Genomic DNA, 15844 nt, shown 5'->3' with positions numbered 1-15844 from the left:
TGACATAATATAAACACATATAGAAATTCTGGTATTCCAAGAAAAAAGTTCTGAAAGCAGGACTACATAAGCTGAGTTCTGAAACTTTACCCTAGCCTTTGTATGTGACATGAAGTTAAAGTTTTCTCTAAGTGGTAAGACCCAGGGAAGAGATCTATACGGGGATACTGTGTTCCTAATATAGGAGGTATGTAAGGAGAGGCAAGTCCAGCAGAACTTTTTTTAAAGTATTTTCTAAATATGGCAAGCAACATACCAGGGCAGGATAAGAAACTTTGAGAAAGAGGCAAAAAAGAACTAAAAGATACCATAATGCATGGAGTTTTCTACCCTACTCTACCCCTCCAGGGCCTCCAAATTTAATCACTAGCTTTTATAATGGAGACACAAGTAATTGATAAAGAAGCTGAGGAGGAAGTGCAAAGCCAGAAGTCTCAATGAAAGTGATGTAAGCTGTGTACAGCACCTATTCTCTGAGCTCCAGACCATTTTAATCCAACTGCTTACTTGAAATCTCCACTCGGATGTCTCAAAAGCACTTGAAAACTCAACATGTCATAATGTCCTCCACTAAACCTGAGCCCTCCTCTAGTGTTCTATCTCTACCAATGGCACTACCAGCTGTAAAACCAGAAACCTAGCAACTCAAAATCAAAAACAGAAAAAAAAAAAAAAATTAAAAAATCAGCAGAGGACCTGAACAGACATTTTTCCAAAGACAACATACAGATGGCCAACAGGCACATGAAAAGATGCTCAACATCACTAATCATCAGGGATATGCAAATCAAAACCACAATGAAATATCACCTCACACCTGTCAGAATGGCTATTATCAAAAAGACAACAAATAACAAGCTCTTGAGAGGATGCAGAGAAAAAGGAACCCTTGTACACTGTTGGTAGAAAGGTAAATTGGTGCAGCCACTATGGAAAACAGTAGGAGGTTTCCTTAAAAATGAAAATAGAACTACCATACCATCCAGCAATTCTACTTCTGGGTATTTATCTGAAAACAAAAATACTAATCTGAAAATACTAATTCAAAAAGATAAATGCACTCCTATGTTCACTGCAGCATTATTCACAATAGCCAAAATAAGAAAGCAACCTAAGTGCCCATTGATAGATGAATGGATAGTGAAGATGTGAGATATATAAACTGGAATATTACTCAGCCATAAAAAATAATGAAATCTTGCCATTTGCAACAACATGGATAGACCTAGAGGATATTATGTTAAGTGAAATATGTCAGACAGCGAAAGATAAATACCATATAATTTCACTTATACGTGGAATCTAAAACACAAAACAAACGAACAAACATATTAAAACAGAAAGAGTCATAGTTACAGAAAACAAACAGGTGGTTGCCAGAGGGGAGAGGGGGAGGGGGATGGGTGAGGTAGGTGAGGGAGATTAAAAGGTAAAAACTTCCAGTTACAAAATAAATGAGTCTCAGAGATAAAATGTACAGTGTGGTAAAAATAGTCAATAATAATATAATGTCATTGTATGGTGACAGATAGTAATTAGATTTATTGGGGTGATCATCTGTAATGCATAGCAATATTAAATCACTATGTTGTGTGATTAACATAGTTAATTCCTACAGGAATTAACACAGTACGTCAATTATACTTCAAAAACAAACTCACAGAAAAAGAGATCAGATTTGTGGTTACCAGAGGCAGAGGGTGGGAGGACTCAGAAGTAGATGAAGGTAGTCAAAAGATACAAGTACTAGGGGTATAATGCACAACATGATAAATATAATTAACACTGCTATATGTTATATATAATTAACACTGTTGCCTAGTATATATGAAAGTTGTTGAGAGTAAATCCTGAGTTCTCATCAAAGAAAAAATACTTTTCTCTTTTTCTTTTATTTTTTATCTACATGAAATGATGGATGTTCACTAATCTTACTGTGATAATCATTTCATGATGTATGTAAGTCAAATCATTATGCTGTACACCTTAAACTTATATAGTGATATATGTCAATAAAACTGAAAGGAAAAAAACCCCAGAAACCTAGGCCATCATAATTACATCCTTTCCTTTCATTTGTGCTCTACATGCAGTCACCAATTCTGTAGATTTTACCTCCTAAATAACTCTGTAATCACTATTACCACAAGTCAGTATCATATCTCAACTTATACTCTTGAAAAACTTCTTAACAGGCCTCTGATCTATTCTTTCTCCCCAGTAATCAGTTCTCTATATTGCAGCTAGAGTAATATGTTAGCATCACTCTTCCTGCTTAATTGCCTTGCCACAAGTCCTTGGATAAAACTGAAAATCTTTTAACATGAGCTGTTAACATGATCTTAAACATGACATTACATAATCTGTAAGACCCTGCATGATCTTCCCATTGCCTACCCCACCTGTTTCAACTCACACCAGACTTCTTCTCTCTTGCTGTATTCCAGCTGCAGTAGCCTGCTGTGAGTTTCTCTAATATGCTTTGCTTCCCACCTGGGAACCCTCACATTTATCAATTCCTCCTGTTCTAAAACACATACACAATTTTTTGTTAAAACAAGTTCCAAAAAAGTACAGAATGAGCCCATTCTATATATCTAAGTATACACACGCGCGCACGCGCACACACATGCACACTTGCTTCATTTCTTTTATTATCAAAGCCTGACGGTGAAGAAGGGCAAAGACAACTTTCAACTAGGACTCTATCAACCTGAAATTATGCCTACCAGGGTCTCTCAGACTTCATCTCAGCTCTCAAGTCTCCCATTACCCTCCAAATACTGATGGATAAAGTGACAGATAAACATAGATGGATAAAGGCAATATAAATCATCTGAAGTTTATCTAGATAATATAACTGATTTTGCAAGACTTCAGGTGGCCATGACTAAAAGCTTTAGGTGATACAGGTCTGAAGATATGCTTTGACAAATACGAATTCTGCTGGATCACAGCAAAATATATAGAATGTATGTCTCCAGAGGCAGTAGGCATAGGCAATCTCAGCCATTATCCTTTGGTCATGCACCTCAGACACCAGGAGCTCAAGAAAACCTACACTATCAAAATTAAGCCTCTCAATTACTTGACTATGGAATTAGTCTAAGGTAACTGCTATGTTAACAAGGTGGGGGGGATGACACGCCCCAGCCAAGCACAACTGCAGTCATTCCTACGGAATGGCTCAAAGTAATCTGGGATGTACAAGGCATGAGGTACCCTCTTCAAAGAAGCATAGTTTAAAGTTATGCTTATAGTCCCTATAAATCATGAGAAGTAAAAGCACAATCAATTGACTCTAAGCAAAATAATAATAACTAACACTTTTATACTCTTAAGGGCCAAGCACCATCTTAAGCTCTTTACATACATTAATTTGTTTAATCCTCTCAAGAATCCTATGAAGTAGGATACTTGGTTATCCCCGTTTTCCAGTTTGGAAGCTGAGGTATAAAGAGGTTAAGTAACTTGCCGGGGACCTCAGAGTTAGTATGTGGCAGAACCAGAATTCAAATTAAGACAGTCTGACTCCTGAGTCTATGCTCTTAACAATTAGCACTGTACTACCTGAAAACAAAGATCAGAGGTCCATGAAAAGAAAGTCAGAACATCTAAGAGCATCAAAAGGACTTAAGATTTTCTTTAAGACTGGAAAAAAACTAGGAATGAGCAACAGGCTGTAACATGTACCACTCTGCCAAACACAAGGGCAACAGTAACAGCTATTCTTACCACAGGCATATGATCATTAAGTCTGAGAACATGATGACAGTCACCATCTGAAATGGCACGGTTCTACTGGTTTTACCTTAATATATGTGAATATGACAAATTCAAATGTGAGTCTTAATTCTGCATTCAACAAAAAAAACTCTGCCAACTGGGCTACTTAACTGGAAACCATCCAGTGCAATAAACGCCTGAAGTTATGATGCAGAAACTCCCTGTTCTTAGAACCAGTGGCAAAAAACCATTATACCTGTGTTTATATGCTACTCTGAATCCAAAGGCATCAATAACCAAGTGGCCATAATTAGACACTGTGATATATGGGTTTCCCATCAGCGTCTACTCAGACAAGGAGAAAATTTCTGATTCAAATTCTACACTAGTATTCCAGACAGTTGAGATACACCAACCTAGAACCACTGCAAATATCACTAATCAATCTACAATTTAAAGGGGCCAAACTATTACTATAGTCATTTCAGTTAGTATTCATTAAGCACTTTCTATGTGCCAGGCACTATGCTAAGCTTCTAACATGGACTATCTCTTTAATTATCAAAATAGAAAGTAATATGTCTTTGCATTTTATGGTTGAAGAAAGAGAAGGTTAAAGAAGTTAAGAAACTTCCTTTGATCACACAGCTGTCAAATGGCAGTCACAATTCAAATCCAGGAAGCTGCCTCCAGAGTCTGTACTTTTACACCACTCTAGGCTGCACACACTGCAGAGGACTGTACAAAAGTCATAAGGTTCCTGCAACCAGAGCAAAGGGATCAGTGAAAAATCCTAATGCCACCAGGAATTACGCCACTTGTATCACTCCACACCAAAGACCTCTCCTTTGAATTAGGTAATGAGTAGAAATCCAGAATGCTCTATCCAGCTGGTAAGTTAGACAACCAGAATCTTACCAGCTGACCATAGCTATGGCAACACATAACAAGAGTATTGTGCTCAAAAGTGATGCAACGAGCTAGAAAAGGAGAATTATATATTGTTGAGGAATTCAAGAATCTGATAATCATAAATAGTTAACTGGTAGAAAGCTATGCCCTCTGTAGCACTGAACAGCTGGGATTACTACCTCTGTACACACATGCAACTGAGGTGATCCACGGGGAAAAAAATCTAATAAAAGACATGGTGGGGAATACTGTCTTTTCACCCTGAGCCCAGTTGCAGATATCAGGGCAGAAGAAGAGGTTCTTTCCCAACTAGGATTTGAGGAAATACAGTGTATCAGAGGCTGAGGAAGCCTCATCCATTTTTGCGGCCTCTGAACTGGCTGTTCCATCCAATGAAGTCTAGTAGGCTCACATTCGGCCACAGAAACCAGAGGTCCCATCATCTAATTAAGGGAGGTGGAATGGAAGTAGAGATGGGGGTACTCTCAGGTACCACTGGTGGCAGTATAAACTGACATAACCTTTCTGAAGGGCAACTTGGCAATACACATAAAAGATATTTAAAAGCATATACACAATGACTCAGTAATTCCATTTCTACTAATTAATTCTAAGTAAATAATTAAAGAGTATAAGCCGAGACATGAGGACAAAGATGTTCACCTTACTGTTATTTATAATATTAAAAGGTTAGGACTGGGCTTCCCTGGTGGCGCGGTGGTTGAGAGTCCGCCTGCCGATGCAGGGGACACGGGTTCGTGCCCCGGTCCGGGAAGATCCCACATGCCACGCAGCGGCTGGGCCTGTGAGCCGTGGCCACTGAGCCTGCGCGTCCGGAGCCTGTGCTCCGCAACGGGAGAGGCCACAACAGTGAGAGGGCGGCGTACCGCAAAAACAAACAAACAAACAAACAAAAAACGGGCTTCCCTGGTGGCACAGTGGTTAAGAATCTTCCTGCCAATGCAGGAGACACAGCTTCGACCCCTGGTCCAGGAAGATCCCACACATGCCACGGAGCAACTAAGCCCGTGCGCCACAACTACTGAGCCTGCGAGCCACAACTACTGAGGCCCACATGCCACAACTACTGAAGCCCATGTGCCTAGAGCCTGTGCTCCGCAACAAGAGAAGCCACTGCAGTGAGAAGCCCACGCACTGCGACAAAGGGTAGCCCCCACTCACCACAACTAGAGAAAGCGCGCGTGAACCAACAAAGACCCAACGCAGCCAAAAAAAAAAAAAATTAAAAAAAAATCACGTAATATATATCCATATTAAAGAATTCTGCTAAATCATTAAGTGTTGTAGAATGACATTAACATGGAAAAAGATATCCTTACATATTAAGTGAGAGGCAAATTATAAATCACTATACATAGCGTGATACCATGGTTTTTTTAAGTTTCTATATGCATTAAAAAAGACTGGAATGTAATACATACAAATGTTAAAAGAAGTTATCCCTGGGTGGCAGGATTATGGGTGATTTTTATTTTATTTTCATTTATCTATATTTCCTAATTTCCTACAATAAACTTGTGTTACTTATATTTATAATGCAACAGAAGTGCACAGGCTGGCTGTGCTAACACTGTTATAAATTAGTTCAAAATATAATTAGCTATCATCAACAAATATCAATAACTGAGACCAGATTCATCAGAACCTTGTGGCTGGGAAGAAGTGCCAACTGAGGATATAAAACATACAAAAAGAAAGCTATAGAAAAAATCCACTAACTTCAAAGTATTGTCCACCCTACATTGGAGTGGAATATCTATCACTACGGCATTCAATATGTGTTTGCTGCATGAATAATCCTGCTTACATTCAGCCAGGCACTGCAAAGAACCATTGTCCTTAAAAAATTTTTTTTAAGTTAGGTCTGTTTCATTGTATTTCTAGTTTTTTTAAACTGTCAAGTTCTATAAGAATGAAGGTGTCTGTATTTAAACACAGTGATACGAGTATGTCAGCATGGTTCTTTGAAGAGGGCACCTCGTACCTTGTACATCCCAGATTACTCTGATCCACTCCACGGGAATGACTGCAGTTGTGCTTGGCTGGGGTGTATAAAACCCCAGTTATACTTCCCTGTTCACACCTCTATTTTAGAAAGTAAAGACCTTCCCTCAAAAAAGAAAGAGAGCTGGAGAGAAGGGAGATACATATACTACAGAAAAATGATTTGTAGCAGCAAGGGAGACCAAATTCCAGAGTTTTATCTAAATCATGTTCTATACTTTCTAGCAACGATTTTTACTAAACTAGTTTCTTAACAACAACAACAAAAAAACCCTACTTTATAGGGGTTTATATCTTAAGTTTTAATGACATTAATCATGCCACCATTTAAAGGCAAAGGAGCAAGGCAAGAAGGGTGGTAATGAAAAAAGCTTGAGCTGTGAAGAAAGACCTGGTATGAATCCAGGCTACCACTTGCTAGCTGTGTGACTCTGAACAAGTTATTTAACCTCTCTCAGTTCCATCTTCCATATCTTTACAATAGGAATAACAGCTGTTGTGAGAATTTAAAGCAGTCTAATACAATACTGGATACAGAACAATACTCAAATTTCATTCCTTTCCTTTCCTCAGGACTGAGAAAAAGGCGTAATTTTGGAACATGAGAGACGTTTGGTTATCTGGATATGGTGGAGGCCTCCGAACTGTTAGGGTACAACAAGAAGGCAAAGGATAGCAAATACCAGGGCAGAGGAAGAAACTGGGATGAGGAAGCCAAGTCTAGACATGCTCCTGGTTGCAGGTTGTGTTGTGCTTTAAAACTCTCCCTACTCAGTTTAGTCTCCTCAGTCTAGGTTTGTTCAGTCTTGCACATCAAGCCTTGCCTGACTGTCACTATTCCTTTCCAAGCAGAAAGTAGAATATGTGGGGGAAAGTGAGGAAAAGCAAACAACTGACAATGTATGCTCTTGATGACATCTTTCCTCTGGGATCCCTTCCCCTTTCCCCTCCACCTTTATTATTCCTACAGCACAAACCTTTCCTAGAAACAGTAACCCCTATGAATATGAATGATCTCCTGCACAAGAATTTAACTGAAACTATCAAATTCTAAGCACCAAGATTCTAGAAGGGTACAAATGTCTTATTTGTTTCAATGGTTTCTTTGAACATACACATTTTATCAGGTAAAGAAACCTTTGGGATTTTATCTTAAAACCACTTAAGGACATAATCAAAAGGTTTGAGTATCAAATAAAGCCACCTATCCATAACACATCCTGTTCACAAGTGTCCCAGAAACTCGATATAAACAAAATCCCTCTGTTTATTTCTAGAAGATAATACTGTGGTTTTCTGTATCCAACAGTACACCTTACATACCCAAGGTAATTATGTTTTCTTCCTCTACTCAAACAGAGCATCTGTTGCTAACACAAGTCCAAGTTATTTTCACAGACAAAAAAGCAGCTGGTCAAGCTAATCCATTTGCTGACTAGCCACCATCAAGCTTCTGTAAGACTGTCCAGTTAACTTAACCTCTATTGTCAGATTGCATGAGTCAGAACTTCCAATCCTCTTTCAATTAGGATTTAACAACTCTTCTTTGGCACCATCATTTGAAACATTTATTACAGACATAAACACAGAAAACATGCTTTAAACTTAAGGACAAAGGTAAGAAATGGCTAGACTGGATTAGAAAAATAGTTATACAAATTATCAACAAAGGGATAAAGTTACTTTGAAGTTGAGATTATGAGATTACTAATTGCTAACGGATAGCACTTATGTGTGCTAGGCACCAAGTGATTTTTAAAAATTAACACCATCTTCATAACCCTTTGAGGTAAGGATACTTTAAAGATGAGGAAATGGAGACTGCAAATTGCCCAACCTCATTCAGTTCATAAACAGTAGGACTGGAGACGACTCTGAAGCCATCCTCTTAATAATTTAAAGCCCAAATCCCAAATACCTTACAAATGCATATATATTCAAGCCACTCTCACCCTTTGGCACTTGCAGTAACTATGTTTCCTTATGCTGACTAAGGTATCATCCCTGCTATTATTTTCGTTGTAACATTCTGTAATAGAAAAGAAAAATCATGCCGGGGTGTACTACTACTGTCTTATTTCAAGAGAAATACATAACCAGCTCAGTTCATTATTAGTTGAGGTATATAATTGATTCTGCAGTAATTCATGAGAAAAGAATGCTCAAACTCAGAGCACTGAATTGGTTATAAACATCAACACATGATGCTTATTTTAAGCTATAAAATAAAGCATTTTTATTAGAAATATTATTTGATACTATCAATGAAATTCAACATATTTTCTAATATTGAGAAGTTGATTCTCTAACTTATCTAAGACACATTAGTACCGGTAAGAAAGAACAGCTAATTCTTCGCTACCTCTGGTAAAACTGTACACAGTATGTGTAGGTACTCAAATACAACATTTGTAATGAAAGCAAGTTCAGATCTTAGCCTTATGTATGGCTAGTGGTATGACCTTGCAGGACTCACTCCAACTCTTGAGTCCTCATTAAAATGAGAGACAATGCATGCCCTGGCAAAATAAGATGATCCACATTAAAATACTTTTTAAAATTATATTTTACAGCACACAGAGTATTTTAGTACTTATTCTTTGTAAACTTTAAGGCACTGTACTTTAAAGTACATAATTCATACTTAATTATATTACCTGCTTTTTACAGTAACTCTATAAAATATTCTTATTTCCACTGTATAAATGAGGAAATTGATTAATCACAGTTAAGTGATTTGCTCCATATCACAAAGCTACATATAGCAGCATGGAACCCAAGTCTCTAGACTCCAAGTCTTTGCCCTTCCATTTGCTCTGAACTAATGTCCACTCAGATATCACATGACTTTTATTTAAAAAGTTAAATAAGCTTTGAAATGTTTTACAAATTCAAAACACACAAAATGTAATTTTAAAAAAATGTCTTACTAATAGTCATGAAAATAAAAAAACTGAATATACCTGAGTTTCAAGATGCACACATACAATGAAATCATACGACTTTTGTTAAATACTGTAATAGTTAACGCTAAACACATCACTACACTATTCTCTCACGCCCCCAGTGCTCCTCAAGGAAGTAAATCCAGGCAAAATGATAGAAAACAATGTTCTAACGTTTTTTCCAGTACTTTCTATCTAATAATAGAAAAGAATGGCCTCTTGGACATGCCCTTGTTTTCCCCTGCTACATTACTAGTAACACTGTGTTCCTTCTTATACTGCACTATATTTCAATTACTATAATCTAACAAAGAGAGCACGGTGGTTGATTTTTATATAGGGATTATAAGTAAATATTAATAACACTTCTAATTGTATTCAAAACGTTGGCTATGTTCTCTAAATTTTTTTTTTTTTGGTTAATAGAAACGGCTAGTTCTGTATACCCTTTCTTTAACTTGTTCAGAAAGTATAAAACATGCCAAAACAACCATTAAGGTAACTGACCAGCAACACTGAACTGGTCGGAGGGTGGGACCGCTGCTCTGACAACTGTCAGTCTTTTCTCTCAATTCAACCAACACTAAACACCAAACCGTGCTAGTGAACTAGTCCCGAGGAGGGCTGGGGCGGTGGACAAGGCTGGGGCGGGGGGCGGTACTAAGGAGATCTGGTTCCCGACCTAAAGAGGCACAGATTTTGCCAAGATAGAAGACTGGGTCCAGGAGAGGGGTCAGCTTCGGCGTCAGCCGGTAGATCCCCATGTGCCTTGGTTTCCTCTTCTGCTAAGGATGGATAAATCCTCACTAGCACACCGGGAGGCTGCGAGAATCAAAGAGGGCCCAGCCCGTTGCAAAAAATGATGAAAAACTGGGGGCGGCTCCCGCTATGCCCTCAGGAGCCAGGGCCCAGGACCCAGGACCAAGTACAGGGCAGAAGCTATCCAGGGTCACGGGGCGCGGTCCCCGCAGCCCGGCGGGCGCCGCTTTGCTCCTGGGAAAGAGCAAAGCGGCCTGGCGGCCTCGCCCTCCGCGGCCATAGCCCAGCCTCAGGCTGGCCTGGCCAGCCCCGCTCGCCCACCGCCCACCCGGCCGGGGCGCTCCGCCCAACCTCGGCGGCCCAGCGCCCCCCGCCCGCGCTTACTTTCTGGGAGTCCATGGCCAGGGGCTGTGTCCGCTAGACCCAAAACCGCGTCGAAGAACCTTGCGAGGAGACGGAGGGAGGTCGGACACGCCGACACGGCTACCCGCGGCCACTGCTCTGCTGGGCCACTGCCGCCTGCGCCGCAGCCTCAGCCTCAGACCGCACCGGCGCCGCCCGGCCGCGCCCCGTCCGCGCCCAGCCCCGCGCGCGCCGCAGTCGCGCCGCCGTTGCCAGGGTGAAAGGGCGGCCCGCGGAAGGGGGGGGGGGCGAGGAGCGCCTTGCGCACGCGCCCTGCTGCGAGACGAGATGGGGAGGGGTGGAAGAGGGGTGCTGGTTATCCGGTGCAGCGACGGAGCGGCAGAGAGGAGTGCTCGCCCCTCGGTCCCGCCGGTCGTTTGAAGACGCCTCGCCCTCCTTCCCCCCATCCTTTTTCCTCCAGCGCGCGCGATTGCTGCAGGCTTTGGAATGGACCACTGGGAATCCAGCAGCCGGGTCCGTGGGGAGGGCAGGGGAAGGAAAGCTCTGGCCCTGGAGATATATCAGCCCCTTCTCCATCCTGCAAGCATCTGAAGCACCTCCTTATGCTAGCCTTGGAGAAGCAGCCAGGCTAAGACAGGCCCAGCGGTCCAGTGAGAAGGAAATGGCTGGGAGGGGGATGTAGTGGAAACATGGGGAAAGCCTGTAGGAACGTGACAGAAACTTGGGTAGACTGTGGAGCCTGGTAGACCTTTACCAGAGAGCCCCCTGGGAAACTTGCTCGCTGTGACTTTGAGCAACTACTCTCCCAGAGCCTGTTTCATCTTTGGTAAAATAAGAAATAATTCTGACTTCGCAGAGCATTATGAAGATTAAATAACGTATTGGAAGTGCCCAGTACATAGTTAATGCTCAGTAATTATAGTTATTGGTGGGAAGCTAGAACCTGCTCAGTCTGGACTGAGGGAACAATAGAGACTAGAAAGCTTGGGAAGGTACGATTCAAAATGTTCTTCCCCAAGTGGACAGGCCTCATTTTCCACTTTGATGACTGGAGAGGTTCAGAAAGTTCAACTGGGCAATCACTTATGGTGAATGAACAAAAGGGAAAAATATATTGAGTACCTATTAGGTACCAATGCCACGGACTGAGAATCGGCAGTGACAAGGCATTTTATATACATATATACATACATATATATATATATATATATATATAATGTAAAGAGTTTAGACATTTTACAGGGAAAAATTACATGGGATAAATAGACTCAGAGAATTGTGTGGGGCTTCATGTTCGGTAGGAGAGTCGGGGAAGGCCTCTCTCAGGTCACTCCTGAGAGTGAGAGAATAACGATACAAACATCTGGAGAAGAGCATTCTAGACAGAAGAAACAGCAAATACAAAGGTCCTGAGAGGGCATGGTCTCTATGTTTAAGAAACAGCATTTATCCTACAAGGCTGTAATTATCTCTGTAGATGGATCTCCCCGACTATACTTGTGGGTCGAAATTTCTTTTACCCATATCTGTATCACCAGCACAGGGCCTGCCATCTAGAATGCATTCAATAAATCCTTTTTAAACTGGACAGACATGTACAAGAAATGGGTTGAAGGGAACAAAAGGAAAAACTAGTTCAGGCTGGGTGGGTTGTTTTTGAAGGCCAGGGTCCAGGGCCCATGTGCACAATTTTGCTCCTGCATCTGAAAGGAGTGCCATGCAGTCTTGCAGAGAGATGCTCCTTTTCTTGGTATCAAGGGAAAGGAGCCTCCTCTCCAAGCTGCCCCAGTTCCATGAGGAGAGATGAGAGCAGCCAGGCACTCAGCGACTAGCCTGCCGCTGCAGCCACGCAGGCCATTCTCCGCAGTACACGCGCACTGCAGCTGAGTCAGTTTCCCATGAGGGAGAAATGCAGCCTAGGGACTGGAGAACATCAGAAGTCAAACCACCCTACTGTGAGCTCCCCAGCCCTGCACCTGCCTGCCACTGTACGACCCAGTGAAGAAGAAACAGCATTTAGCACTGTCTCCAGTTCTCTTGCTGCAAGGACTTTACCTCACTACTGTCAGAGGGTAACTCCTGGGCACTCTGACTGATGAGCTTAACCCCTGAAGGAGGCAGAAAGAGGCTTTGGAGACAGTGAGTCAACAGCTGAAATACGATCTCCAGATTCTGTCCCAGGCCACATCCCAGGAGCTCACTCCTGGCCCCTTGCCTCCCCGCTCCCCTAGTTCTTTCCCTGCAGCCCAGCCAAGAACCTGCAGCTTTTGACAAGAGTGACTTCTGCTCTCGCCAGATCTCTGTCTCCTTTGGCCAGTCTGGCTCCCTGCCCAGCTTCCCGGGCCTTCTGGTTTCCCTCATTCTCATCTGTAAACAGCTAGTCTCTTCTAGCTGTGACTTCTGTCTTCCCCATCCCATACAGCAGGCACTCACCTAGCTGGGCACTAAGTCTGCTGCCCGACCCACTCCCGCTGCTTCTGGCCTATGGGCAAGTCCTTTGCCTCTTCACAGCCGAGTCAGTTTAGAAATTTTCAAAAGTAGCTTTTCTAATAAACCAAAGCCCTTGTTCTCAAATGTAATCCCCAGACCAGCTGAATCAGCAGCACCTGGTAACTCGTTAGTAGTACAAATTCTCAGGCTTCATCCCCAGACCTACTAAATCAGAATCTCCGGGGTGTGGGAGGGGGGTACAGTAATCAATGTTTTTACCAAGTCCTCCAGGTGATTCTGATGCACACTAAAGTTTGATCGCCATTGAACTTAGAGAAAGCAAATTGTTTAAAAAAGGAAAAAGGGAACTACAGAAGCACAAAAACAGATGACTTTTAACACAGGTTTCTGATTCTGAGATAGCATATCTGGTCATAGATATTTATTTGAATGAGGTTCCTCAGCCTTCAGGACCACCTTTCTGACTAAATCCCAACTTAGGATAGCCTCAGGCTTGGCACTGCTGATTTAAAGAGTCTGGCAAAATTGTCTCTTCCAGAACCAGGTTTCCTGTTCTCTCTTGCAGGCATCGCCTGCAGCCCTGAGTTCCCTCGTAAGTTCTGGGACCCCCGATCTCTTGGGAGAGAAAATTTCTTCCCTTAAGTTTCTTGCCGACAGTCTTTCCCTTTGGGAGTCAGTATAGGGCCATTGCCCTGGAGTCAGCCATCTGAATTTTTTTTTTTTTTTTTTTTTTTGTGGTACGCGGGCCTCTCACTGCCGTGGCCTCTCACGCTGCGGAGCACAAGCTCTGGACGCGCAGGCTCAGCGGCCATGGCTCACGGGCCCAGCCGCTCCTCGGCATGTGGGATTCTCCTGGACCAGGGCACGAACCCATGTCCGCTGCATCGGCAGGCGGACTCCCAACCACTGGGCCACCAGGGAAGCCCCAGCTATCTGAATTTTAATCCTGCCACTGCTGCTTAGCCTTCAGTGAGTCATTTAACCTCAATAAGCCTCAATTTCCTTATCTGTAACATAGCGATCATAGTGGTAGTAATTCCTAGTTAGGGTTGTTGTGAGGATTAAAGGAGATTATGTGTGCAAAATGCCTGATTTAGACACATTTAACAAATGGTAGCGGTTACTGTTATTACTGCCTTGTACATCATATCCTTCTGTGCCACCATGGCATGGCTTTCTGCTCCTTGATCTCTGGGGTCTTAGAAGTCCTATTCTCACCCCTAACCAGTTTTCACTGTCATACTTGGCTTTTCTGAAGCATAACCACTGGCCAGATGCTGCTCTTTGTTGAAGCCAAATCTTCACCCATTGCTCCCTGTTAATATCTGGCCTGAGTCTTGACATACACCACATAGCCTCAGAAAACCCTGAGCTTCTCTAAGCCTCAGTTTCTTCAGCTGTGAAATGGGCATCATAACAGTACCACCTGTAAGGGTGGTTGAGTGGATTAAATGAGAGAATTCATATTAAGTGTTAAGCACAGTGTCTGGCATGTAATAAGCATTCAAAAAATATTATCTATTATCATCTCTTCCCAACCACAGAAATCTAACTCATTCTTTTTTTTTTCTGACCAAAAATAAATTCACCCAAAATCCCTGGAACCCCTTGGAACTTGGAGTACTAATTTCTGATCCTAGAAGTTCTCATAGGAGGGAAGGGATGGTTCTGGTCTGACATGAGCCTGTGCTCTAGCTCCATACTTGGAGAGCTCTAAGCAAAGCGGGAAGCAGTCAGTGGACACAAATCTGACAAAGGGCCTGGAAACCATGTGAGAAGAGACACAAGTAAAGCACCTCTGAGTATGTAGCCTGGAGAGGAAAAACTCCGGGAGGACACAGTCATTTAGACTTCAAATCTCTCTAGGGCTGTTGTGTGGAGGAGGAATCTGGCTTGTCCTCTAGCCTCCCACAGATAGAGTTAGACCTGATTTGGTGGAAGCTACAGGAAGATAGATCTCCACTCAACAAAAAGTCCAATTTTCTAAGAGAACCATACCGAACTGGAATGGATTTTTGTTTGGTTGGAAGGTCTCCATCAGTGGAGGTATCCAGACAGAGGGCTGGGCATTTCCTTGTCAGAGCTGTCTTAGGGGGATCAGGCACTGGAAAATAACTGGCAGAGATAACCTTTAACATCTTTCCAAACCCTGAGGTTCTCTCATTCTTCAAACTAGAGGCCAGTTACTATGCATTCCCTTTCTGACTCAGCTTTGCAATTGTACTCACCTTTGGAATGCACTCTGAATCTCTTCTCCCCACCCTCATTCTCATAAGATCCATCACAAGAGGTCCCACTCTTTCCTGGGAGAGAGCGTGAGAGGGGCAGTTAACTAAACTGTAGCCATTATGATGTTGCTATGTCACAATCCCTTCTCCATGAATGATGGCCTGCTTTATGCTAGGCCCCTGGGACACTGAGATAAGTGAGGTCTGGAAGACACAGGTGTTTCCATCACATCCTACCTTGGCTCTGGAAATGCCCCTGGATTCATCATGTTCAGAGAATGACCAAGGACACAGCAAATTTATCTGCCTCTTGAGCTGGCCCCCAGCCAGGCCTCTCCAACACAGAGGAACAGGCTCACTGTTCCTAGTAAGAACATTGCTTAGCAGCCCCTCTCCCTCTGCATTTACTCTGAAGATGGTATGGGCCCGATTGAG

The 15844-nt window shown here is 42.4% G+C and overlaps 1 protein-coding gene across 4 annotated transcripts in view; it reads right to left on the bottom strand.

Moving 5' to 3' along the window:
* FSD1L (fibronectin type III and SPRY domain containing 1 like) overlaps positions 1-10933 on the bottom strand; it is a 66685-nt gene extending 55752 nt beyond the window's left edge. For all 4 annotated transcript variants that reach the window (XM_081236609.1, XM_081236604.1, XM_081236605.1 and 1 more), the window contains exon 1: positions 10752-10933. In XM_081236609.1, coding sequence (XP_081092735.1) covers positions 10752-10766 — 15 coding nt within the window. In that variant the 5' untranslated portion in view covers positions 10767-10933. The remainder of the gene's footprint in view (positions 1-10751) is intronic.
* Between the last annotated feature and the right edge of the window lie 4911 nt (positions 10934-15844).

Source organism: Mesoplodon bidens, assembly GCF_964165515.1.
Source record: "Mesoplodon bidens genome assembly, chromosome: 6".
NCBI lineage: Eukaryota > Metazoa > Chordata > Mammalia > Artiodactyla > Ziphiidae > Mesoplodon > Mesoplodon bidens.
This window is presented reverse-complemented; position numbering and strand designations above follow the sequence as displayed.